Consider the following 25,310-nt stretch of genomic DNA (forward strand, 5'->3'; position numbering starts at 1 on the left):
TGAAATTACCAGTGATGATGTTGGCCAATAGAAAGACATACAGAGGTAAATTTGAAAAACCGAATTCAAAGTCTAAGTATTCATTATACTGTTATACCGCTGTGCCTATAGGAAAGTTAACAAATTATTTTCTCTGCGTATTGTGCACACCTGGAAACAAGTAAGTGTACTCAACTAAAAAAGCTGGTCCTTACAGTGGGGGGACAAACAAAACTTGTCATGATATGCCCATTCAGAATAGAATGAGATTAGCATACATGTAAAGTTGTGAGATGCAAAAAAGGAATGATAATAACCAGAAACTAGATAATTATTTCTTAGGAACTAAAACTTGTTAATCTAATATTTTTTTATAGTGGATTTATGCAATAGTAATTCCCTGGACTTTGCAGTTGGAAGGATTATTCTCATCACTTCTAGATACTTACGATGGAGCATGTATGTATGGGGTAGCTGGTTAGGCTTTCCTTAGAGTTGATGGAGAAAAAATTGGATTTGTACAGTGCAATTTACCAAACTACATTTCAACTGCTATCTTAGACTGAGATGAACTGGCCTCTGGAAATGACCGTTTGTCCCTCTGGCTACAAAGGAAGCAGCGTGACTAGCTGAGAGGTAGCCACCTACATGCATATGCTAAATCTGGACAGATGAGTGCCACTCTTACTGTCTGTATTGAATTGTATTAACCAATTTTAACTAGATAATTATGATGATATTTTCATGTTTCACCACAAATATTTGTAAGTAATAACATAGTAGTACTCCTACCCCTACCTAACAACCCTGTTTTATTTGATAGTACCTAGGCTAGCAGACTACTTTCTTCCTCTAACCATATCTTAACAATGCTATTTCACTGTGGAGGAAGGACTCCGCTCAAATAGTATAGTAACACAGGTGTTTTATCCAGTTTTTCCTACTACTACAGGTAGTAATTGTAGCGTGCATTCCCCATGTGTTTCAACCCTTACTTTGCATGCCTGCTTTCTGTATTTTCCAACCTTATTGAGACAACTTGGGATAACTACCTTTATCTTCCCCAAATACAGTGACACACACACAGACAGCATATCAAATGTTGATGCACAAACACAGTTGACACAGTTGTGTTGTGGAAAGAAAAAAAAAAACAATGAAACTGAATTGTAATCAATTCAGAGAAAGTGTCAGGGCATGGTAACAAAAACACAGCTGGATGTTTAGCTCTGAGAGGGCTTGCTGTTTGGATAGGGTAAGTACCTGGTTATTATACCTCTTCTTTTAAAAGAGAAATACACATATGATTCAAGAGAATACTTAAGTATTATGCAGGGGATGTCTTGCTGAAAATAATACAGTTCATGTCACTGTTTTGTTGTTTTTTTAATTACATTTTTTTCCTCTGGGTACCTATCAGCCCAAGGCATAAAATTTGAATATTTAGAATGTATTAACAAAATGTTTTATTTGGATAGAGATATACAATAACCATTTACACATATATGTAAACTAGACTTATTTTTCTGACTGGATGTTTTATGAGGAAAGAAAGTATAGCAGCTGTTGACTGTCCCTACTATTTATGCTCTGGCAGAAGATTCAAACTGCTATCACTTATAACTTTTTAATTTAATTTAAATAACTAAAATCTATAAGTAAAGTAATGCATATGATGTTAACCAAATCCATTCTAAACTAAAATATACAGGAATACATTCTGTTGTGTTAGAGCATCTCCCTGTATTGCTAGTGAGTTGACAGTGTCCTTCAAAATACCTTTACTGCAACTGGTTCTTGGTGGGAAGATTTTCTCTCATGATGCCTTTCAGTGCCTGGCCTTTTAATTTTGGCAGAGTTGGAGAGCTAAACAGAAGCCATTTTGTAACTGGCAGATATTTTTATATTTTTACAATTGGTAAGAACCTATTGTGCTTTCATTTTGTATTGCTCAGGAATGGTAGACTCTTTCCTTAAACAGTAATTTCAGAGACATGTTTTTACCTCCTTTTCAATCCATTTATGTCCATGAACAGATAAACTTACCTTAATTTGTAATTCAGTGACATTTATGATGGTATTTCAAATTCTAAGTTTAGCTTACTTCAAATTTGAACAATTGTTCTATTATCATATTGTTTCCATTCCCTGACTTGATGTGCTTATGCACATAAGTCCTCTGATTTCTTGCTGTGAATGTTCCCAAAAGCAGATCTGAACTTTGCCTCATGACTGTGATTACGTATGTGTAAAGTTTGTTTTCTTTGCAAGCGTGTTCACAAAAAGACACAGAATACTGAAGCCTTTCTACAATTTTTGTAAGTTATGGGAAAAAATACTTGGATGCTAATTTCAACAATGTATTAATTCAAGGGATTAGTGATTGTTGTTTCAAATATGGTAAAATTTTAGACTGAAATGCACAGTTCCTATATCAGTACAATATTCTTTGATTCCACAGGTTGATTAAATATATAGTGGTCTAAAAACATGAAAATATCAGGCATCAGCATCAACAAGAGGTAGGAATCTCTGTCTTAACACTGCAAATGACAATTCTCCATTTTTGTGAAGAGGACTGATTGTACACTGCCATCCTGAGCAATTCCATGTAATAGAAGTTAAAGCACTGGTGAAGTAATAACCTACCACTGAGAAAAAGAACTCAATTATTAGTTCTGATACAGTCCTGTTCTCTGTCAGTGCAGGTGGGTTATTACATGGGAAAACTAAGCGCTTACAGAGAATATTCCCCTGGTCTGTGACAAGAGAAGTGTCTCTCCATGTCGTGTTGTTGGCCTAGCAACTCTTCACTTTTTCTCACTTCTGCAGCCAAGGAAACCAAGAACAGCCACTGCTATCGTGGCCTCTTGGGATCATACCTGGAAACTTCTAATTCACGCTGAGGTACAGACAGCTCTGGTTGGATCATGAAAAAGCCTTTTCCCAAATTAATATCTTAAACTAAGCATAGTGGACTAGAACTCTCTGAGATTCTCTGTATTTTTGACTAATTCATATTGCTTTTCTAGTCATGTCTTCTGATCCTGGCAAACAGTGAATGCCGAATAGAAAATACTGCAATATCCTAATTCAGAAATCATTTAGGCAGGATAATTTTTGTAAGAACTGATCTGAAAGAAATGTGTAATGCCTATTATATCAAAAATATACTTTAAAAGGAAAGTCGGACATACAATTACACGGAACTCTAGAATTACACTATGAAGTTAATTAACAAATGATAGGTGAACTTCTCAGTGAGCAGAACAACCATCTTCCTTCTTACCAAACTCTTAGAATGATTCTACTAATAACATTATTTTATTCTGGGAGAATTTCATGCAAGTCACATTCAAGTGAGTACAAAGACTGCAAAGTGCTCTGCCATGACCCTATAGTCTACATTGCTTCTGTACTTTTCCACCAGTCTTACATAAGAATCAAACAGAAAAGGCTGACTAAATGGAAGTAAGTTTATAGTACCCCACAAAAAAGCACCTCTAAGATAGACAAGCAATTAACAATTACCTAGTATCATCTATAGGACTACCTTTGAAATACAGGAAAACAAAACAAAAACACCCTGTTCACGAAAACATTTGTATTTAAATGCTTAAAAATAATTTTGGTTGATATTATCGGGGCAGCGGCCAACTGAAAAGGCAAGAGTTCTTGTGCTTCCATTAGTGGGAAAGCACAGGACGCTGCCCATGAAAACCTATGCAGTTCTCATTCCATACTCAGCCTGTAATTCTGAACTAGAGAGCTTTTATTAGGCTAGGGATGCCTCCCTGTGCTATCCTGAATAAGCTTACCAAATGAGCTGACTGGAGACAAATGATAAGTTTGGCTGCTAGAACCAAGAAAAGCTAAATTTGATTAAAAATCTGAATGAATGTAAGAACTCTTGCTGGGGGTATGACTTGTTATTCCTCACTGAAAATAACTTTGGAGTAAAATAATTGAGCGTTTTCCTTCTGCCTGCTGTCAAATTCTTGTTGAATAACAGTCCTCTGATCGCAACTAATAAAAATGCCATTAAAAGCGTCTCATGTTACACGGTCAGCAAAATAGTACGGATTAACATTGGGCAAATATCTTAATTATTTCAAAAAGTATTTTTAAAAATAAAGTTCTAACTTACTTTGCATATATGCTTGTATTTGATTTGTATGTCAGAGTAAATGATACATAGAAGGTGTACAGTCCCCCCAGATTAATCTGTTTTCACCTACTTTATGGTGAAACATGATAATATCAGAGAGAATTTCAAACGTATTGTTTTGATCAAACACATCATTTTGGTATACTTGGATAGTATCTTACTCTCGGTGTTGCTTGTCTCCATATATAGGTAGTCTGTGATTAATCCAAGCTTATCTATATGACTGTAATTTGGGATTCTGGATACTTAATGTTCTCATGATTTATCAGTCAAGAATTATTCACAGAACTCATCGAATGCTTACATAACCAAGACAATTCAAGAAAATAATCAAGTGCTTGTAAATGTTGTTGTAAAGGAGGCCAGATGGAATGCTGTCAATCTATAATGGCACTGTTCATATTCAGCAATGAAATATGATGTGCAAATGGAATTTTTTTAGACATGTTGTTTATTATCTGTCTTTATGTAAGTTGTTACAAAGACTTATATTTGATGGAGTTAGATTAAGAGCCATCAACCTCATCACCTGGTTCACTTGGTGTCTACATCTGTTTTGTCAGAATCATCAATTATAGATTCCATATTTTTTAAAAATATAACAAAATGGTATTTCAGAGTTACCTAGTTATAAAATCCCTATGAATGCTATTTTTTTTCTACAAATAATTTCTCCAGCTTGTATTAGAATTGGCCAGAGGCAGGTGGAGATCTAGCGAATACAAGCAGTACAAGGTTCATATTAAAAGATTTCAGAAAATAGTATTTCACCTTGATGGACAAACTCTATTCTGCAACCAACACAAAAAACATGAAGGGACAGTTAAAGGTATTTGTATGCAGAGCACCCATTTACACTACCTCATGGCAGATACGAGAAACACAAACCAAAACTGTACTTCCTTCTTAAGGACTGTCAAAAAGCATCTCCAGAAAGTCAAGGTGACAAAATCTGTATTTTGATGACACATCTACTGTCTTGTTCTGTTACTTCTATGCCATTCCTTTGTCTCTAAAACAACAGAAGTATTTAAACCTATACATTTTAAATAAGCAAGTTTAACCTTGGATATTTCCCTAATGCATGGAACCTTCAGTAGGCAAAGGGATGACCCAAATTGTTTCTAGTTTTCCTCCTGAAGTACTTGGTGCAAAAGATAGCTTGGGAGGAGGAGACTGCTAGTAGGTGTGATTTCAGTGGCACTGCCTCTTAATGGGATTGCTGCCAGCTGGTAGAACTTGAAATAAAATTCCAATTGCTTTAAGGTGGGTGAAGTGTTTAGCTATTTCTTTCATTTGTCTGCCTTTGGGGGAGGTAGGAAGATATCTCATCAGGCATTTTCCTAGTGCTGAGAGGTAAGAAATTTTATATTTATTGTTTTCTGGAATACTTTTAGCTTTTTGGGTTGATATTACATAAGGACTTATTACTTGTAAGAAGAATTGTGTGAGGAATTTTCAGTCTTACAACAGTAAAGGTGCAAAAGCTGTTTAAGAGTCACTGAAGGCATCAAAAGGCAGTATTCTTCTTTTCCTCGTTATGATACTGGCTTCAATATCTCAACCTAAAGGTCTTGAGGTGTGATGTAAATGAAACACAGCATACCACAATCTATACTCTTACTTTTAAGCACAATTACCCTGAAAGGCTACAAGTGGTTATCAGGCAAGAACTGGTGTGATATGTAACTAGGGGTAGCTGAGAACAGGCAACTGTAACTGCAGACAACATCCCCACTCTGCTCCTAGCTGAGGAACCTGAGTGCTAGCTCTGAGACCAAAGTTTTCAAGACAAACTATCACTCTGTTATCCATTGTGGGTATTGTCCCCTAGTTGGTAAACTTGCTTTGGGGGTTTAGAGTGAATTTGGAAGCTGGAATCCATCCAGCTGCAATAGTTTTTGTACTGTTTTGACCTACTATGCCTACTAGTAATACCAGAAATGAGAATCAAAAAACTAAGGATTTATTGCTGAATAATGAATAAAGGCTAGATTAGCACCTTTCAGCTTTAAGATATTTTTAGGTAGTATCACAGCTATTTGAGTCAAAAAGAGATGTCACCGAGCATAAAGAGCAAGAAGAACAACCATTTGAAATCTTGCTGTTAAGACTGGTACTGTGTGCTTACAGTCATGTCTTTGTCTGGCTTGTGATACTCTTACTTAAGCTCTTCATAATGCTATATGCAGGAAAAAAACTGCAAATTAGTCCTTATGATTGTTAAACGTAGCAGTAGATCAGTTCTTAGAACTTAATTCAAGAGCTTATTTTAAACAAAATGAATGATATAAGGATCACAAAATGGTGAGATAACTAAGTACCTTTGAAGAAGAGGAGATAACACTGGTTGAGATGTGAGACAAAAGGAAACTTTTTTGACCTTAACATAGGATAATGTGTACACCGAGAGAGAGATGATTTTCAGACAGAACAAAAGCAAACTGTAATGGGGGAAAAATACCTGAATGCTGAAAACATGCACATGTACAACTCAAACTTGAATAGCAGAAGTAATTACCATTTGCTTTGTGTTAATAAAACACCAAAGCAATCCTATGTGTTAAATCTAGAACTAAAAATGCTACTACTAATAGTAGTAGTCCAGTTACCAGTGCACAGGTGAAGAAAAACAAAATATATGGTCGAGAAAAAATGTGATTATATGTATTGTTTTCTGTTATTAGAGGTGAACCAAAATCCACTATATGTTTTAGGTTTGGGGAAAGGTGTTTATAGGCTTGCTTGAGGCTGAAAAAGACAGCATTGTACAGCCAAATCCAAACCATGGCGCTCCTATGTTGCTGCAACTACTCAGATAAAGAGTCTGTGCAAGCTTCCTCAGAAGATAGGCTTAGGAGGAAATTTTTCACTCAGAGGGCAGTGAGGCACTGGCACAGGCTGCCCAGAGGAGTTGTGGATGCCCCATCCCTAGAGGTGTTCAAGGCCAGGTTGGACAAGGCCCTGGGCAACCTGGTCTGGTGGGTGGCATCCCTGCCCATGGCAGGGGGTTGGCACTAGATGGTCTTTAAAGTCCCTCCCAACCCAAGCTGTTCTCTGATTCTATGATATGATGATTAGGCTTATCAGCTCATTTTGCTACCTATGTAGTTTAAAAATACTGAATGTTAACTAATAGAGAATATCTACTCTCTTATTTTTGTTGTAGACAAAAATCATACTCGTGGAAGTACATGAAAGTGATCAACGTGATAGCGATGAAGTGTGTATAGCCCTAAGAATGTGTGAAAACATCCTGACTGTTTTTGTCATCTCATCACCAAACTCTCTATGGTCAGATCAATCTTATAAGAACAAATGTTACAGAATACATACCAACAGAAGCCAGGCTTGGAACATGTGCATGTAGATAGAAATAAATCTTAAAATGCAATGATACTGATCATGCTTCATATCTCCTAATAATACAGTAAATGATGTGATCATATAGAAAGCTAGAGCTGAAAGTTTGACTTCGTATCTGTTCTTACAAAAATTTTAAGCTGTGGTTATTCATATACAGAAGAGTGTGAATCATGCACTAAATAGTACTTTTTCATCAGTAAAACTCCCTTCATTGCTAGCAGTTAAGTAACCTGCCAGCAATATTTTAAAATACAAAGCAATACATTTACTTCCATCCTGTTGGTGAAAACAAGGTACAGACTCATACTGATGCCCACTGAAGTCAACAAAAATCCTTCCTTTCGTGATCGGTAGATCATAACCACAACCCTTTATTCTCATTTTCCCCTTATACAATGGCAGTGGTATTTATTCTGCTGAGGAAGAAATAGGAATGTTCTCACCCTGAAGTATCGCTTATCATAGGCTGCTGTTGCAGCACAATTACTTAAACAGAGTTCCTCTAGCTCTTATTGCAACCTCATTTAGTGCCAACTTGGAATATTCTTAATCTTGGTAGAAAAAAATGAGGTTGAATATGGAAAAAATCCCTAACATATTTAAGAAACTTAGATCTCTCCAGGGGATGAGCTGTGAAAAATGTGCTAAGAGTATTGCTGGAATTGTTTGCACTGAATTTAAGCCTTAAGAATGCTCATTGTCCTCCATCATTCAAGGCTAAACTCATTTGTAGTACCACCTCATATGTAAAATGTTATGCATCTAGATGACAAAGCAAAATGTACAAAAACTACTAGCTTAGAATTTTAAACCAGGAGCTAATTGGGCATTGTATGATGCTGTACTGATATGTTAAATGCTTCTGGTTGCAGAGCTATGTTTTGTGATGTAGAAGTACATCTGCTTTTTAGATTGTGTTTGATATGAAATTGTTTTGCACCTGGATCATGGACAACTTCTTTCAATTTGTTTTAAATAAATAAAAGCTCATTTGGATTAAAGAGAATGTAACTATGGTAAGGGCTCAGCTGTCTGAGGTGTATGCTGAAGCTCTTGCATGCAGCAGGATTGTAAGGCTGTCAAAGCTTCTGAATTTCAAAAGAGAAGCAGAATGAGACCATGCGTAGGCTGCAGCTGTAATCTGTGCTTGGTAGCATACGAGTCCTTTCCCATGAGTCACATTTTATAGAACAGTGGATTCTGTTTAGCCTTGTGTGTGTGCATGCATGTGTTTGTTGTTGTTTTCCTGGGCTGTGATCTAATACTTCTTCCACGCCTTATCTCCCCTTCTGAGGATAAACTCATGTTTGATTTGAATTGTCCTCATGTTGTGTGAGGAACAGCACTTTTACACAATGTTATATCTTGCTGTGAGGATGATAGCTTCAGCATGTTTGTCAGGTTTACTTTACCTTCTTCCCTCTTCTATTCTTTTCCATTTAATCAGCCCTTTGCCCTTCCTGTATAGTGTTGCTCTTTCTTCTCATGCTTTTTAAGCTCTCTCTGAACTCCCGTGTGCTGTTCTCCTCCTATCTCCCATATTCCTTTTTTGTCTTCAGCTCTTGTTGATAATTTGCTGTTCCTGCATACTCATTCAACCTATGTCTGTTTTTCTTTTTCTGTGAAACATTACTCATTCTCTGTTGCTTGGTTCCCAGCTTTAACTATCACATTTCCAGTCCATTCATCCCATGCTTTCACTCAGCCTTTCTGTGAATTCGATGTTGATCGCTTCTACTGAATCTTTCCTATTTCATTTTCCTCCTTCCAAAACTTTGCTCTGTCTCTCATTGCAAGGTCCACCTCTAGCCTTTATTCACCCTTGGCAATGGCTTTTCTTCCAGCTAAACCATTCTGGAAGAAAGCTGATGACCCAAGTGACTCTTTCCACTATAGATTTATTCTCTCCTCGTCTTATTTTTCTAGCGTAATTAACTTTCATGTGTGCAGATCCATCTTTACAACTTCTGAGTTGATCATTTTCTACCAGCTTTTTTTCCTCCACTGTACAGATTCCTGCTGACTTTGTCTAATATGACATGTATCCATCCATTCCTCTCAGCATGCCTTTCCTTCTCTTGTTATTCCTTCCCTGTTCTTTTCAGACATGGAAATTTATTGGCTTATGTGTTTATATATTGTTTTCAGTTTTCCCTATAAATCTTACTTGGCTTCTGTGACTTTCTCTCCCATTCTTTGCCTTAATTTTTGCCTCATGTCTGGATTCTTTCTCTTAAACGTACAAGCACAACTGTTGTTTTTTTTTGTTTGTTTGTTTTCCTGTATGGTGTTATCAAAGATACTTTCCTAACCATCATGACAGACAATTAATCTATTGTTTCCATGGCTCCTATTTACTGGAGCACCTTCTCCTTGCTTCTTGCTTGGACTAGAGCTTCAATCTTTGACTTCACTGGCTGTTTAAATTCTGTAACTTTTAAAACAAACAAACAAACCCCTTACTTTTCAGGACACTGTTATATGTACCCAGGCTCTTGGGTTCTTACTAAATTCTAGACTCTGATTTTGACCTCTTGCTAGGCTGCATCTGTTATTGGAACAGTTTATTACAAACATGCTTTTGCTCGCTTATGTGGCCTCTTATGCACAGGCAGAGAAACTTCCTTTTACAAGGCTGTATTGTAATCTTGTTTCAAATCCCTCTAATTTTCTTTTGCTATAACACAATTTCCTCCTGCTTTCAAAAAGTATTGCATGCAGTAAGGTTGAGCAAGTTATAGCAAACTTGCTACTGTATTCATGACCGGACTAAATGTTTACTGTTTTTTTTTTCTAAATTTAATGAAGTCATCTCCTTAAGCTCTGTGAGACTCTAAACAGCAACCCCCTTTTCCAGTGGTGTATGAGTCTTAGTTCATGAATAGCTCACCCCAACTACAGTAACACAGATGATAAAAGCTACATAAGAACTCTAATGATGCCATAACCTCTACTGCTGTCATCACCCGAGGCGCTTACAAAACACTGATGCTAGCACTGAGTGGGTGCTGCTTTTCGTTTGTTGCCGTTACAAATTTTTAAACGGGCCTGATGTTTCTATGTCCCTAAAGCAGCTGCTGTGTGTGTTGTTTCTTCTCTCCCTTGTCTAGCAGCCAGCATTTCCTGCACACCCACTGTTAGACACACTGTAATATTCTTGTAATATTTCATTCTTTATGGAAGTCTAAAGGTCAATTCTAAAATGACTGCTGTGGGAGATTCTGGTCTTAGTTAAATCACTATGAAGCACAGGAGATTCTGTATGCAGTCACTGCCACTACTACTCTCATCAACGCAACTCAGAACAGAACTGTTGTATTTTTGGCTCTGTCCAAGAAGCAGCTGGTGTTACATACTGGTTGTGTTGATGCTGCTTCTCACTTTTTCACGCTAGTTTGGGGCTATTTGGACTTGCTAAAACAGGTCATGGTTTAAAATGCCTACCAGGTGGTGATAGTATTTTTGGTATTAATGCTTTATATGATCTGTCTCCCACTTCCTGAAGGAAACAAGGTATGTGTAGTTATCAGGGAAAATAGCTAACAGGTACTTGTACTCTAATATGGTCTTGATCTTAGCTGCACTGGTGCAAACTTGAATGCCATGAACTAAAGGTTACAATCTAGCCTTATGAAAATAGGGGCTGAATACTTCGTTTATAAAGTATACTTCGTTTTCATTATCAACTCTTATGTTTCCCTAAAACTTGGATCGAGACCACCATGGCAAAGGAAGGTAGAACTTAATAGAACAGCTCGACATAGGGCTAATTAAATCATGATACTATCACTTCTTTCTTCAGTCTAATCTGACTAATAGGATATGCATTTTATGTGCAGTAACAAACCACTAAAGACAACAGCTTTCTCTGTTGTGCTCTCTTGGATCATTAGATCCGATCCAACCTGTGTTTTGGATGGGACTATAGTGTATGAATATGTAATTAAAACTTTTGCCGTAGCTAATATATACAACTTTTGGTACTTGAATATTAATCCTTAATATTCCTCTAAGACATCTTAAATTTCACAAAGGGTTTTCTCCAATAAAACTGAACTGGATTCTACCACAAGATGACATCCTGGTATCTGTGCAGCTCACTTTTAATTTGAAACTCTTGGATTCAAAGTGTGAATATCGTTAATAATAGGATATTACCTTTGTGTGGAAAGATAGAATATCAGGGATTTTCACAAATACTTGCAGGCAAGAAGTGCATGATCGGACTGGTTTATGCTCTTTGCTCTGGAGACAAAGGCATTCTAGTGGATATGAAATATTTCTGATTTTCCTTAGTATAAAGTCTTTTCCTTTCTTTTATCTCATTTTTTTTTCTTAAACTTCTAGACTGTCTAGTTCAATTTCTCTGGCTGTACACGTTCTATTTGGAATTGTATCTAATCCAGCTAAAACTAAAATTTTGGAAGGTCTCTAACGTCCTGCTTTGTGAGAATAGCAAACGCACATCCACACCATAAAGCTTACCTTCTATAATGTCATATTCCTGGTTCAAAGTTTGGAAGCGTAGAAGGGTTTTAAAGAGAAGTTCTCAACCTTTCCAGCATGGACAAAACAATTATTTTTTTCCCAAGCACTCCATCCAAAAGTGCCCAAGGTTTTTTTTTTTTTTTGTTTTTTTTTTTTTTTTTTTTTTTCCCATAGTAATTTAAGGGTAGATATCTGATGCAGATATCTTTCAAATACATTTTTTTTTTTTTACCAAGGTGTCAAGCAACTGAAAACAGCAACCTAAATTATATTGCAGCCAACTGTAAAAAGTTGCATCCTCAAATAAGAGGATTCACAAGAAAAAAGAACACAGTATTTTTGTTCCTTTAACTTTTCTCCTTTCTTTTCTTTTAGATTTCAAAAACTGTTGAAGAAGAACATTAGTAAAGTTTGTAGCTGCTGTTAAAAACACCTTTGTTCCGGAATAAATGGACTTGAATTACTTACATTAAATAGTAACCTAACTTCTGTGACATTATTTCAACTCTTTATTTGTACTGCATGAGTGTCTGGACATCTGTTCTGGATTTAAAATTCTGAATTGACTTCCTTTTTTATTACCTTTGGTTCCAATCAAAGTGGTGCCTGCTTAATAGAACTCTTGGCTTCTTCCTCTGTGAACTACCTTGAGTATTTCCCTATATATCATACTCTTGTCTTATTCTTTCCTCAATAGTGTAAAAAGTGATTGAAAGTAAAACAAGTAAAAATAAGGTTTTGTTAATGTGCTGGAATCCTCTGTGGATGTGTGTAATCATTAGAAACTGATTACATTAGGTTAGCTTACACTTGTAAGTCTTAACTATGTGCTGTGCTACTTTCTGCTAGATTTGCCTGCATTTGCTTTTAAATGGGTAAGTGCTCAAGCAGGCAGGTCTGCTACCTCCAAACTTTCAGTGCAGTGCTTTGTTTAAACCAATCCATCTTCTGAGCGTAGATTAAGAAGCAGCAGTAAGAACCAATAAACTGGGAAAATACAGCTTGATTTATGTTTTTTTCTTTTCTCTCTTTGCTCTGGTAGTGTGCGTTCTGAAACACCAAATAGAATATCAGTCCTGAATTGAAACAAGATTCCTGGCAATTATAACTAAAATGGCTGTGGAAAGTTTTGCCACAACTTTCTCAATTTAAATTCACTTTATTAAATTATGTGCTACTGGGAAAAATCTTATGCATCATCTGGTTTGCTAGGTTGGTTATACTGCAAAAAGCTGAACAAGATTATCTTCACACACTCTGTGTGTGTGTGTGTATGGAGGGATAGTGGTATAAAGCTAAATTATTAGACTACTGGTACTGGTTGTGTTTGAGAGAATTGAGTCTGTAATGCCCTCTGAAATTCCTGCTGCTAGTTGCATACTGTGTGCTGTCTCTACATTGACTATAATAGTAACAGCTGCTGGCATTATCCTAAGCCTAGGAGCCAGTTCCTTTCAATAAAATCCTGGGCAGGGGGCATCTTTCAGGGTGGATGCTGTAACTTGACATTCTACTAATGTGCCAGTAGCTAATGCAACAAGAGACAGTATTTGGCTCTTTCCTTAGGGAAATTCTCACAACTTGCTGTAGTTGTGGTGCCACTCCTTCTGATTACTTAGGAACATGCTGAGAGAAGGTGTAAGGGGTAGGGCTGCAAACACACATCAGCTTGAGCAAGACAGAAGTGATGGATGGGGAGAAAGAGGTCTGAAAGCAACAATAATGCCTGCTTTATTGTCTATGGAAGTATGGTCAGAAGTGCATGCTAGTCTGCTAGGTTAAACGGGCTTCAATAGATTTACATAATTGACCAGTGCAGAATTCTGCTCAAGTAGTGTTCCCACTCCAAAAATGAACTTTACTAACTGAAATAGATCCCTGTTAGTCTAGGGCGTGTTAATTTTCTCTTGTGGGAAGAGATACCCATTAAGCTATGACAAGGTAGCCCACGTATATCATCAGATTGAACAAATATGTTTTGTCAGTGGAAGGCATATATGGTGGTTTAGATGCTCACATACAGCACAATGTGGTCATTCAAAGATTGAAGGTTTTTAAACCAAATTTAGAGAGAAGTGTGCGTTGTGAAAGGAGACAATATCACTTTCCATTAGAGTAACTGAAAAGGCTTTTATCTAATTTGGAACTTGCAGCCATTAAACACTTGCATTTTTAATATGAAATATGATTTAAAACAGAAAAAAATCTAGGCTACTTATTTTCCTGTATTACAAGTGTATTCCAAGAAATAGCAAAACTGTTAAAAGAAAGTTCATCTGCATGTAGCCAGGACAGTAAATGTGGTTTACACACTAGTTTATTTCTTTAAAAAAAGAAAAACTTTATGAAGTAGCAACTATGAATGTGGAAGATGCTGATCAGTGCCTGTGGGAAAACTTAATATTCTTATTGTAGTTAACTGTATTATTGCCTTGTAAAACAGGAGCAGTGATACTGTTTCTTAATAATCACCTAATTGTATTGCTACTTGAAATAGTGACAAAAATCATAGGAATATATGTGATGGGGTGACTAGAAGTAAAGAAAATGGAAACTCAGTACTGTGAGACTGTTTTACAATGTTTACATCTCCAGGTCATCCCTACAATAAGGAGGTGCTACTCTGTTTTTTTCTGTTATTGCTTATATATTAATGCCAAATAAAATAAGTGATATGTAACACCATGCAGATATGAACAACACATCTGAACGTGCTGTAGAAATGTGTGTTAGGAACTGCTACATAGAATGTATAAGCAGTCTTAAAAAAAAAAAAAAGCTTTTTTTTCTTTAAAGTGACTTTCTACCAAAGCAAATAACAAATTCTTAAAAAGATATATTCACCTTATAGAGGCATAAAATGTCAAGTTTTATGATAATTACTGATGTGTTTTAGAATATGTATTTACTTGCTTCTTATCTCTGGCAAGTCTCTCTCTTTCCCAGGTAAAGTGTCAGTGTAGGGGAAGAAGAGTTGCATGTGTTTCTTGCAAATTTTTTTATCTTTGATCATTGAGATGTAGGAAATGTAACAAAAGGTTGGACCAATGTTCTTATTAATGACATGAAAATAAGGCTTCTGAGAGCTTAAATTGGTTCATAAATATCCAGCTCTATTTTGAATATAATTAAATATTGGTCCAAATTCCTATTTTAATACAGTCATTTCATTCTTTCTGTGTTGCTGGAAAGTTACTCATTAAGAAACATAGCATCCTCAACTCTTACTTTTCATCTCCCCTGACTGTTGGAAAAAGACATTTATGTGAAGAAAGTATAGCTCCTCATTTTGGGTGTGTGTGTTCCCTTCCGTTTCTTTCATGCAGCTGAATAAGTAAAGTTGTACTAATAACCATTCTACTAATATGCATGCTATTATTTTAATTTTCTATTATTAATCTGTTTTTCATATGTTAATTTCATTCTGAAGTGCAAAGGGAAGTGAATTTTATAACTAGTTAAATAACCATAGCTGATATTAAGACTGGTAGCGTTTTAGACTAGGTAATATTGCATTAAGAGCAAAAACTTAAACCTTGTTAAATTGAAGGTACCCAAAATGCTTAAATTACAAGCCTGCCCATGCACTGTGGTCCATATATAAGCACTCTGAACTGTCATGTGGAGGTAACCTTATGTATGGATTGGGTAGCTAGTTTAGAACATCTGAGAGTAAGATTGTCATGGTTCATTTTTGGAGTTGGCTGCTGTAAAAGGCTTGTTGTAGCATAACTGATTTCATGCACGTGGATTTCAGGTGGATTTGCAGGCAGGTGTTAGAGCATGGAAATTAAAAGAAACATAGTAGGAAGGCAGCCAGGAAGATGTTCTTTTTTTTTTTTTTTTTTTTTTTTGACTCATGAGTTCCATTATTCTTTTTCAACATTGTAACACTCTTCTTAGTACAATGGTACCAGTTCTGACCTGTGCTGACTCATCCTGGTAGTCATGAGTTTTATCCAGGTCTACACTGGTTCAACCATATATCTGCCTTAAGCAGGGTTAGAGTTAGGAAGGGATTTAAAGATAAATATAGAATCAGTGAAAGTATTTAAGAGTGAGTGATAGCAAGCTCAACTGTCCCAGGCTAATGTCCCAAGAAACTTCAGGACCATATCCATAAAACTCATCCATTGAAACTGCCCAGTCTTTACACCTTGCCCTCTGATGTTAAGGAATTAATGATGATTGTTTTGCTTGTCCTTTTGTACGCACATGTGTCACGTTCCTGGATATCCCCATATATACGTATTGAAAACTGCTGAAGAGGGATGCATTGTGTTGGGAGAACCTGCCTGGTGCCAAGATGCTGTTATGGAACTGTAGACCCCAGGAATGCATAGCTGTAAGGAGTTAGATCTGAAAACAGACATGTAGATTCTACTTTCCCACCTGCCAGCCCATCATAAACTAGAAGAGATCAGTAAGTTTTAAAATCTTAGGGAGAAAGCTATGCAAAAGACAGAAACTAAGATGAGGATAGCCCACTGTGACAATGATTTAACGCATAAATGGCAGAAGAAGAGTAATACCTTTTGTTAAATGGGACGGACTGAGATCATTATACTTGTTCCTACTACCCGAGGAATGAAATTCTAGATATATAATTGACTACCTCCACTCTCCCACCCCTCTCCCTCTATAAATGTTCAAAGAAAGATGTTTTTTCATGAAAACTTAAGATGCTAGGAAACTAAAACAGCTGAGCTTTATTCTCTATTTTAACCATGCAACCCTTCTTCAGACTGAAGCTGATATACTTGTCCTTACCTACTTCTGTGAAGGCCCCCTCCCCTCTTGCCCAGCAGAAGCTTTTCTGTTGTGCTGTATCTTGGTTAATATCATTTAAATCTACCTTAAACTACTAGTTGGTGTAACTCCTCTACTATGGTGGCACTTCAGGGAAGGGTAAAGCAAGATCTTGCTGAAATCCATGGCTGATTTTTGGCAAGATGAATGCAGAATTGAAATTCTCATTAGTAAAACAATATCCTAAAAAGCATGTGCTATAAAACCGTGTGTTTTAATTAATGTACATTATATTGAAATAGAAGTTGTGTTTTTTTTTGTTGTTGTTGTTGTTTTCCAAATATGGCAGTGTGGCCAACTAGGAATGAGAAGCAACAGGCTGGCAGATAGAAGGTATATCTATAAAAGTGAATCTTATCCCACAATGTAACTGATGTCAGAAAAGGAAAAACACATATCGTTAAATCCAGTGCTCCACTGCAAATACTTAAGTACACGATTATTTTTGAGTGCTGAAATATCTTTTGCCCACTAGAAATTCTGTCGTTATGCTTAAGAAAGTAAAAGCAAAGTATGTGACAAACAAAACAAAGCAAGTAGTTTTAGTGTTTTTTTTTTTTTTTTTTTTTTTTTTTTTTTTTTTTTTTTTTTTTTTGGAAAGCTAGATACTAAACATCTGGCCTGGATCATTCTGTCCCCTTCCTGTCAGTGTGGAATCATCCTTTTCAGTATGGATTTTGATGCTTTGTCCCATTTACATTGAAATGTTAGTAAGTTAATGCAGGAAAAACCTTTGAAGAGTTTCTAGGGCAACATTTAAAATGGAATTTGAGAGACAGTCTTATTAAAATGTCATGGAAATTATATTCCTTTAGTAGATTTAAGAAAAGGGTTATAACCTACTCTGAGGGTATGTCTATGGCATGCAGTCTAGTTTGGGGAAAAATACAACAAAAACCCCTGAAGACCCTCCAGAAGCAAGCAAGCAGGCAGCAGGATAGGTGCCAAAGTGGGCTGGGGTCAGCATACTATGAGGAGCTGGAAGCTGTGACTTCTGGTGCCCAGCGTGCTCAGAGCTCAGTGGGAGCAGGAAGCCCTTCCTAGAAAAGAGGCAAGTTGTCACCAATCAGCTGTTAGCAATGTGTTTTCCCTCTGTGAGAGGTAACTGCTTCCTGCTGTTGCCTTCTGCAGAGCTCCAACTAGTAGGCTTAAACCCTAATTTGGGAAATAATAATTGCTGTAACAGTCACTGTGAAGCTTTCACCTCTTGCTTTGGATGGCATTTCCTGTGCTTTTTGTATGAACCTTTTGCTTTCTGGTCATTGTTCACTTTTGCTACCTCTCAGAACTTGTGTAGTAAAAATGGAGGAGAAGAGGCCTAATAACACTATTGCTATGGAAAGAAACTTCCAAGGTTGTTATAGTAGTACATCACTTGATTGACTATGTAAGGTGCAGGCAGAATATTTAATAGTACCAGTCTCCAGGGGGAAGGAAGGTATGTTGTGGAATTCTGCAAAGACCAGTAACTCTCACAAAATCATGAAGCAAACTTAATCACCTCCTTTTGCTTCCTAATTTAGTTACTCAAATGTTCAGTGTAAACAAAACGGAAAAGATGAAAGAAAACTTGGGAGGACATCTGAGTACAAGATATTGATATAAATAGAGAGACTGGGAAAAGTAGTTGTGACTGTTTCATTTTTCTGCTTCAGGAAAACCAGTCAGAACAGGGCTGTGCAGGAAAAGCACTGCCATAAACTCTTGCTGAGGGAGAAATTGGGACACAGCTCAGCACTGTTTGTTTTCATGTAGGTTTAGATAATAAAACACAGAAGGCTTGAAAACGAGATTTGATTTACTATTGTTCAGAAACCACATTTTCTTAGGTCTGCAAGTTTCAGCTGTCATTGCATTTTTGCTGGGGTTTTGAATTTTTGCTTTTATTTACGTATTTTTCCATCTGTAGTTTCTGTTTGGGAAACAGTAGCAAGGAAGCAAAGTCGCTCGCTTCATTCATTTTTTTCCTTCATTGTTTGGCAGGTGGAAAGCATAGATTTACTGAGCTGAACTGGATCAGCTGAAGTGGGGGAAGAGAAACAAAACAAGTACAGCACCACTGAAAAGAGCGTCAGCGCTATCTAGCAGCATCACCACAGCAACCAGAAAATACAATTAGAAGACGAGGGCTAGAGCAGAGAAGGTGAAAGTGCGGCTCCTTACCTTTGGACAGAGGGCAGCAAAATAATTATGCAGAACAGAAAAGAATATTGGATGGACCTAGCCAAACTGTGGCAAAGGGAAGTGTCCCTTCAGTAACAGGAATGTGCCACTGTTTATGCGCTGGAAAGGGGAGTGCCATGAGATCTACTGAAGAGACTATTTCTGGGGTTGCTTATCTACACATGCTTGCATCCCTGCTGGAACTGAATTAGGTGGTACAGGCCTCTTGGACCAGTAGGTATTGGATTTTTTCTGTACAAGGTGTACCTGGCACAGGAGCTGGAAGACGCCACAGATCTTTCTCGGAGACGTGAAGAAACTGAGACAATCTCCGGCCCTTCCCTTCTGTAACAGCCTGCTATACCATGGGATGTAGGCAAAGCTCTGAGGAGAAAGAGGCAGCGCGGCGGTCCCGGAGGATTGACCGCCACCTGCGCTCTGAAAGTCAGCGACAACGAAGAGAGATTAAACTCCTTCTCCTGGGTACCAGCAATTCTGGGAAGAGTACTATTGTAAAGCAGATGAAAATCATTCACAGTGGTGGCTTTAACTTGGAGGCTTGCAAGGAATACAAACCTCTGATTATCTATAATGCAATTGACTCCCTCACACGCATCATTCGGGCTCTAGCCACCCTTAAGATAGAATTTCACAATCCTGACAGAGCATATGATGCTGTGCAGCTCTTTGCCCTGACGGGTCCAGCTGAGAGCAAAGGTGAGATTACCCCTGAGCTTCTGGGAGTCATGAAACGGCTCTGGGCAGACCCTGGTGTGCAGGAGTGCTTCTGTCGCTCCAACGAGTACCACCTAGAGGATAATGCTGCATACTACTTAAATGACCTAGAAAGGATCGCAGCACTGGACTACATCCCTACAGTGGAAGACATTCTGCGTTCTCGGGACATGACCACAGGGATTGTAGAAAATAAGTTCACCTTCAAAGAGCTGACTTTCAAAATGGTGGATGTGGGTGGACAGAGATCTGAACGCAAAAAATGGATCCACTGTTTTGAGGGGGTTACAGCAATAATTTTCTGTGTGGAGCTGAGTGGATATGACTTGAAGCTGTATGAAGATAACCAAACAGTAAGTGCATCTCCTGTTCCTTATTCCCTTGATATTTCTTTTCCATTCTCCCTCCCCAGTGTTTGGACTCTTCCCTTTGTTTAGACAGTTATCCCCCTTGGATGGGTTTTAAAAATGTCATTGTTTGATGTTATTATTGAGGTGTTCCTCAAATGACAGCAGAAATTTTTGGTTTGTTTGTTTTTTTTTTTTGCTAAATGTCCAAGTTTATCTGGTTAAGCATTATTTCAAATATCACTTCTAACAGTGTATATCCTTGTGTACAGGATGATTAATTTGGGCATTGTTTTCTGAGTCCTAGGAAACTTTGAATCTAAAATAGTGAAAGTTGTTTCTTCTCCTTTTTTTTGTCTCTAGGATTTATCAGGATTTAGGATAACATGAAATTAGTGCTTAAAAAACCCCTCAAATACAGCTTTTAATTAGAATGGAACCTTAAATGTAAAATGTTCTTTGCTTTTGTTTATATGGCTGATTTGCCTTGTCCAATGAATAACTACTTCTGTTTAATTCCCTTTTAATGCTATTGTTAGTCTCTGGTTTGCACAGCATGCAAATACAGTAACTATGGAAATATTTAAGCACACTCACATGTACGCAGCTACGTATTTGCTATCACATTTAGTTTGCTTGAGTTGAACTTTATAGGGTTTTATTTAAACTCTCTTTTGACAGTCTTGTAAAATGTGCTTAAGAGATGGGAGTTTGTCAGCTAGGAACACGGAATGATTTTTATCATCTTGTGGTTCCTAAACATGCTTTATTTGCATTTGAAAATAGCCGCCCTTAGGAAGAATTAAAGTCTGTACTGTAAAATCAAAAAGTTAACTTAAAAAGTTGCTTGATTATTTTTACTCTTCTATGAAGACTTGTCTGTTCAAGATCTGGGTTCTACAAACCAATTCCTTCCCCCCCAAACCAGCATAAGATGAGAAGATCACTGAAGATAATACATAAAACTATTCCCTTCACATCCCATGCATGTAGGAAATTGGTTGTTAAAGTATCATTTTATACAATCTATTGTAATTATTCATACAATGATGTGAAATTATTTCAATCCATTTGTACTTCTAACTCTGTTGTCAAGGTTTTAGGTTGCCAGTTTCTGGTTGCTAATATAGTTTTTTACAAAGATTTTTTTTTTCCTTATTTAAAAGGAGCTAAGTGATAAGTTTGAGAAGCAATTATACTTAGGTTTGAACCAAGACTACAGAATAGTTTCCAGAAATAATCCTTTTGTTTTACAAGCTTGCCTTATATGGTTGAATCCCTTTTGCATGCACTATGATTCTTCAAGGAAAAAAACGTTATTGTCAAGAACACTTGCCTAAGCTGAATTTTGACCAAATGCTTCCAATTTATTGCAAATGGAATGCTTGTTACGAGCTCCTAGTTAACATTCTGTCTTACCAGAGAAAACATTTGTACCTATGAATAGACTTAGAATAAGAAAGAAACATTTTAGTGAATAAAATTATGCTGTGGAAGAAAAATGGGCAGCTTCAGATTTAAGATAATAGCCAACCTTCTCTTCTTGGTAAGAAAATAAGCTGAAGATGCTATGCATTTTTTTCTTCAATTTCCCAAACTCGTGATTTAGAATTGCACGCAAAGTCCAGTTGTTTGCAAACACATTAAACCATCATGCTTCTCCAGAACAGAAACGTGCACAACAATCCACTTGATGAATTAAGGGTGAGAAGGGGAAAACTGCACTAATGTGAATCTCTTCTATTCATGATTAAATGTATTCTAGACTTAGCAGCAGATACTAGTTCTAAATACTATTTGGCACAGGATATAACTAACTCTTTACAATTTCATGTTTACTTTCCAGAAAAAAAAAAAAGGTAAATAATGCTTCTAAATCTGAAGGCAGAATATTTACTAAGAACCTAATCTGGCATTTGGATGCCCAATTTGGTTTACTCTAGGTAAAATAGTCTGCTTTCTATGTTCCATGTTGAGCATTCAACTGCAAGTATCTAAACGTTCCAGCAACTTCACATTTCTACATGTTAAGTAAAAACGTACAGTCATTAAATTAAACATCGTGCAGGATTATATAACACACCCAGTCTGCAGGGAAAGAACAAAATCTGTCAGTACTACAATGTAACAACTTTTCTGAGGGAGAAATATAATGCTTCTCTGATAGGAGTAACTTCAAATGCTTCTGTTCTGAGATCTGTTACTTAAATGACTATGAAAATTCAAGGGGAAATAAACAAGAATGCTTTGAAAATAAATAGGCAATGTAGTTTCAGTTGCGTGGAGGCATAATACTACTCTCTTATCTCTAACAGTCTTGGTTTTGGTCACTGCTTACACAGTAGATTGTGTCTAACTGCTTGCCTTGGGGAGCATGCCTGGGACGTTGCGATGCCGGGATCAGTTCAGATTTGTACACCGTATACTTCTGCTTTGCAGAGAGCACTGCAGGCACTCTCGAGTTCACATTCTGCTGACCAATGCTGCAATTTGTTGGTATCCATGAATAGCAGGCATGAGAAACACTTAGACTGGGAGAAAATGTGCCAGACTGAATTTTCTGGAATTCTCAAATTAAAGACTAAGAAGTTCTCCTTTATAAAACACCTTATTCTCTACCCGTAGGCTCAACTGCTATTAAAGGGAAATTGAATTTGAATACAGATAACCTCTTCTTCCTCTTTATCCTTAAGACAACTTCTAATATTTAGTTTGTTAATCACAGCAATGTTTTGACTATCACACTGTGATCAACAGTGTCTTTTGATAGTGCTCTGGAAGGGATTTAGGAAGGAATAATTCCTAACGAGTGTGACAGGGCAGATCTGCAGTTAAACTAATGAAGGCCATTGGATATGGAAAAACAATTAGCTTACGAGTGTTATGTGGCTAATCAAAAGGCATAAAACCTGAATGAAGAATACAGACGTGTTGGTATTTGCATTTCAGCAATGTGTACAGACATCCCAAACTAGTGGCTAGAAAATAAATTAATCTTATTACGTTTTAATCATAGTTTGACTTGTAAATGAAATATCATATCCCAGATTTCCCCTGGGTTATGTTAGTAGTAAATGCACTGAATCCAGAGAGATGAATGAGACCAGTGTCAGAATCTGAAATTCAGATACAGATTCATTTCTAGTACTCTTTTTGAGCTTTTCTTATGATTCAGTTTGTACTGACTGCTGTTAAGAGCCTTGATTGCATAGGACTTTGATGTAAAAAGGAATTGGAATCCTGCTAAGTTTTTATTTTAAAGCTAGATCTGAAATAATATTTAATAGATTAGGGGAGTCAGGCATCTTCAACTCCATGTATACATCATACAACTAAAATAAGAGGCCATGAGAAATATCAAAGCAAATTACTTTAGGGAGACAAAGATTAACTAATTTTTAGTGGCATTCTCAGGTTTGCGTAGATTTCTGTTGTACTTCCATCATTGTGTCCATGTGTCTGAGCCTATTCAATTAATATTTTATCCTTTAAGTGATTTCTGCAAATTTTTGGTGTGTGTGTGAAGAATTTCTGCTAACTCCTTGTCTGCTGTGCTTGAACTAGCTTCTTTTTGTTTGCTTTTGTTGGTGTAGCTTATCCCATATGTAGTATTTCCCAATTCTTTTCTCCTGTACTGATTTTTTTCAGCTAATCCACTGCACTTCCATCTCCTCTGTACTGTACTAACTGATTCACCATTTGCTGTCCTACATGCAGACATGCGCTGCATTGTCTGTGTATCCTTGTCTTGGTATTGACACTGACTTCCTATTGTAACAGATCCCTGGATCTGATTTTTTGTTTGGTAACCTCCTCTTGACATGAGAAACATTGCCCCTAATACTTTCTATTCATTTCCAGAGGGACTGAGAAAAACATCTCTTATTTAAATCGAGACACTGAGTAGGGCTAAGCTGGCTTTTTGCAGTTCTTCAGACTCTTCCTGCCTTGCATTTCAGATTTAAAAATCAAAAGAAGTAGAAAAATCAATATATTCTGAAAGCCTGGAGAGCTCATCTATGATTGTTTTATTCTTTTTCTAAAATCTGATGGTTTTTGTTGCTGCTACTTATACCAGTACTGAATTATGAAATTCAGAATTATATTGTCATGTGTACGTAACTGCTGTCCAAGTATTTGCTGATATAAAAATAAATAAATAAAAATCTACAGACATTTTTGATCTGTGGAGAAATAAGAGCACAGATGAAAACTGTGAGAATAGCTGTCTTCCTAAAACTCCCACTTAAGTGGCAAAGAGGAGGAGGGATACTAACAGCATTTCAGGATGAACTTGACTCATTTAAAAAAAAAAAAAAAAACTACGTTTGGCCCAACTTTCTGTGGCTGTAGTTATGTATTTTTCTTTTTAATCCAAACACAACCGTAACTTCTCTGTCGAGAGAGCACTGCATGTTCCAGGTGTGCTGAATATACAATAGTGTTAAAGAGCTAAACTATAAGAGAACCTACACTGACAGATCACTTGAACTGCAGTATGGAGACTCATGAAAGGGAGTCCTACAAATAATAGGGCAGCTGAGTTCCTAAAATGCTTCCTGGTATAGTAACTATGGTGAAGAGAACTATCAAATGAAACTCATCCACTGTCAAACATAACTTATTGTGACAATTAAGCAAACAATCTATAAGAATACAGTAACTTCCATGTTTCCCGTTGACAGAATTGGATAAAACCTATACACACGCCTTGTCTTTGAAGATGTGTTGAAATAATGATTAAGAAATATGGTAAAAATTTGGGGGGTGAGGACAAAAAATGAGTGGAAAACAGAACCCTTTTTTTTTTTTTTTTTTTTTTTTCACCAGAATAACAGTATTTTCCTGTTTATCTAGGGTTATCTGCAAGTCTGATTTGTGTCAATTTTCAATCCCACAATATTACACGGGCTTTCCTGCCTAACATGCAGCAAGCATAGTTTTATCTTTCTGTGCACACACCGAATATGACTCAACCAGGTACAGGTGCTGTCTCTTTTTGACATGACTGCAAAATAGGTTTGTAGAATATGTTTGGAATGTCTTTTTAATAACAAAGTTATTATTCCTGACCAGTACTCTGAGAAGGTTGCCTTAAGGGCTTTTTATATCCCCACACTAATTTCTTCTCTATTATATCAAACATGTTACCTGTCTTAATTTCCAAGGTCCTTAACAGCTGCTTGACCTATTCCATCTTTTATTCTATAGTAAGCTGTCATCTCTGGCCTTTGATAATGTTAGCATCCAGCATC

The 25,310-nt window shown here is 36.8% G+C and overlaps 3 protein-coding genes across 4 annotated transcripts in view; 2 read left to right on the forward strand and 1 right to left on the reverse strand.

Moving 5' to 3' along the window:
* SLC5A1 (solute carrier family 5 member 1) overlaps positions 1 to 18,850 on the forward strand; it is a 74,829-nt gene extending 55,979 nt beyond the window's left edge. For both annotated transcript variants that reach the window (XM_035340432.1, XM_035340433.1), the window contains one exon: positions 18,794 to 18,850. The gene's annotated coding sequence lies outside the window, so the exon portion shown is untranslated. The remainder of the gene's footprint in view (positions 1 to 18,793) is intronic.
* RSPH14 (radial spoke head 14 homolog) overlaps positions 1 to 25,310 on the reverse strand; it is an 89,370-nt gene that overhangs the window by 20,473 nt on the left and 43,587 nt on the right. The gene's annotated exons all lie outside the window — the stretch shown is intronic.
* The window catches only part of GNAZ (G protein subunit alpha z), a 39,886-nt gene continuing 33,639 nt past the window's right edge, over positions 19,064 to 25,310 (forward strand). Inside the window, exon 1 of the mRNA XM_035340434.1 lies at positions 19,064 to 20,061. Within this exon, the coding sequence (XP_035196325.1) occupies positions 19,339 to 20,061 (723 nt within the window). The 5' untranslated portion in view covers positions 19,064 to 19,338. The remainder of the gene's footprint in view (positions 20,062 to 25,310) is intronic.

This window comes from Oxyura jamaicensis, chromosome 15 (assembly GCF_011077185.1).
Source record: "Oxyura jamaicensis isolate SHBP4307 breed ruddy duck chromosome 15, BPBGC_Ojam_1.0, whole genome shotgun sequence".
Taxonomy (NCBI): domain Eukaryota; kingdom Metazoa; phylum Chordata; class Aves; order Anseriformes; family Anatidae; genus Oxyura; species Oxyura jamaicensis.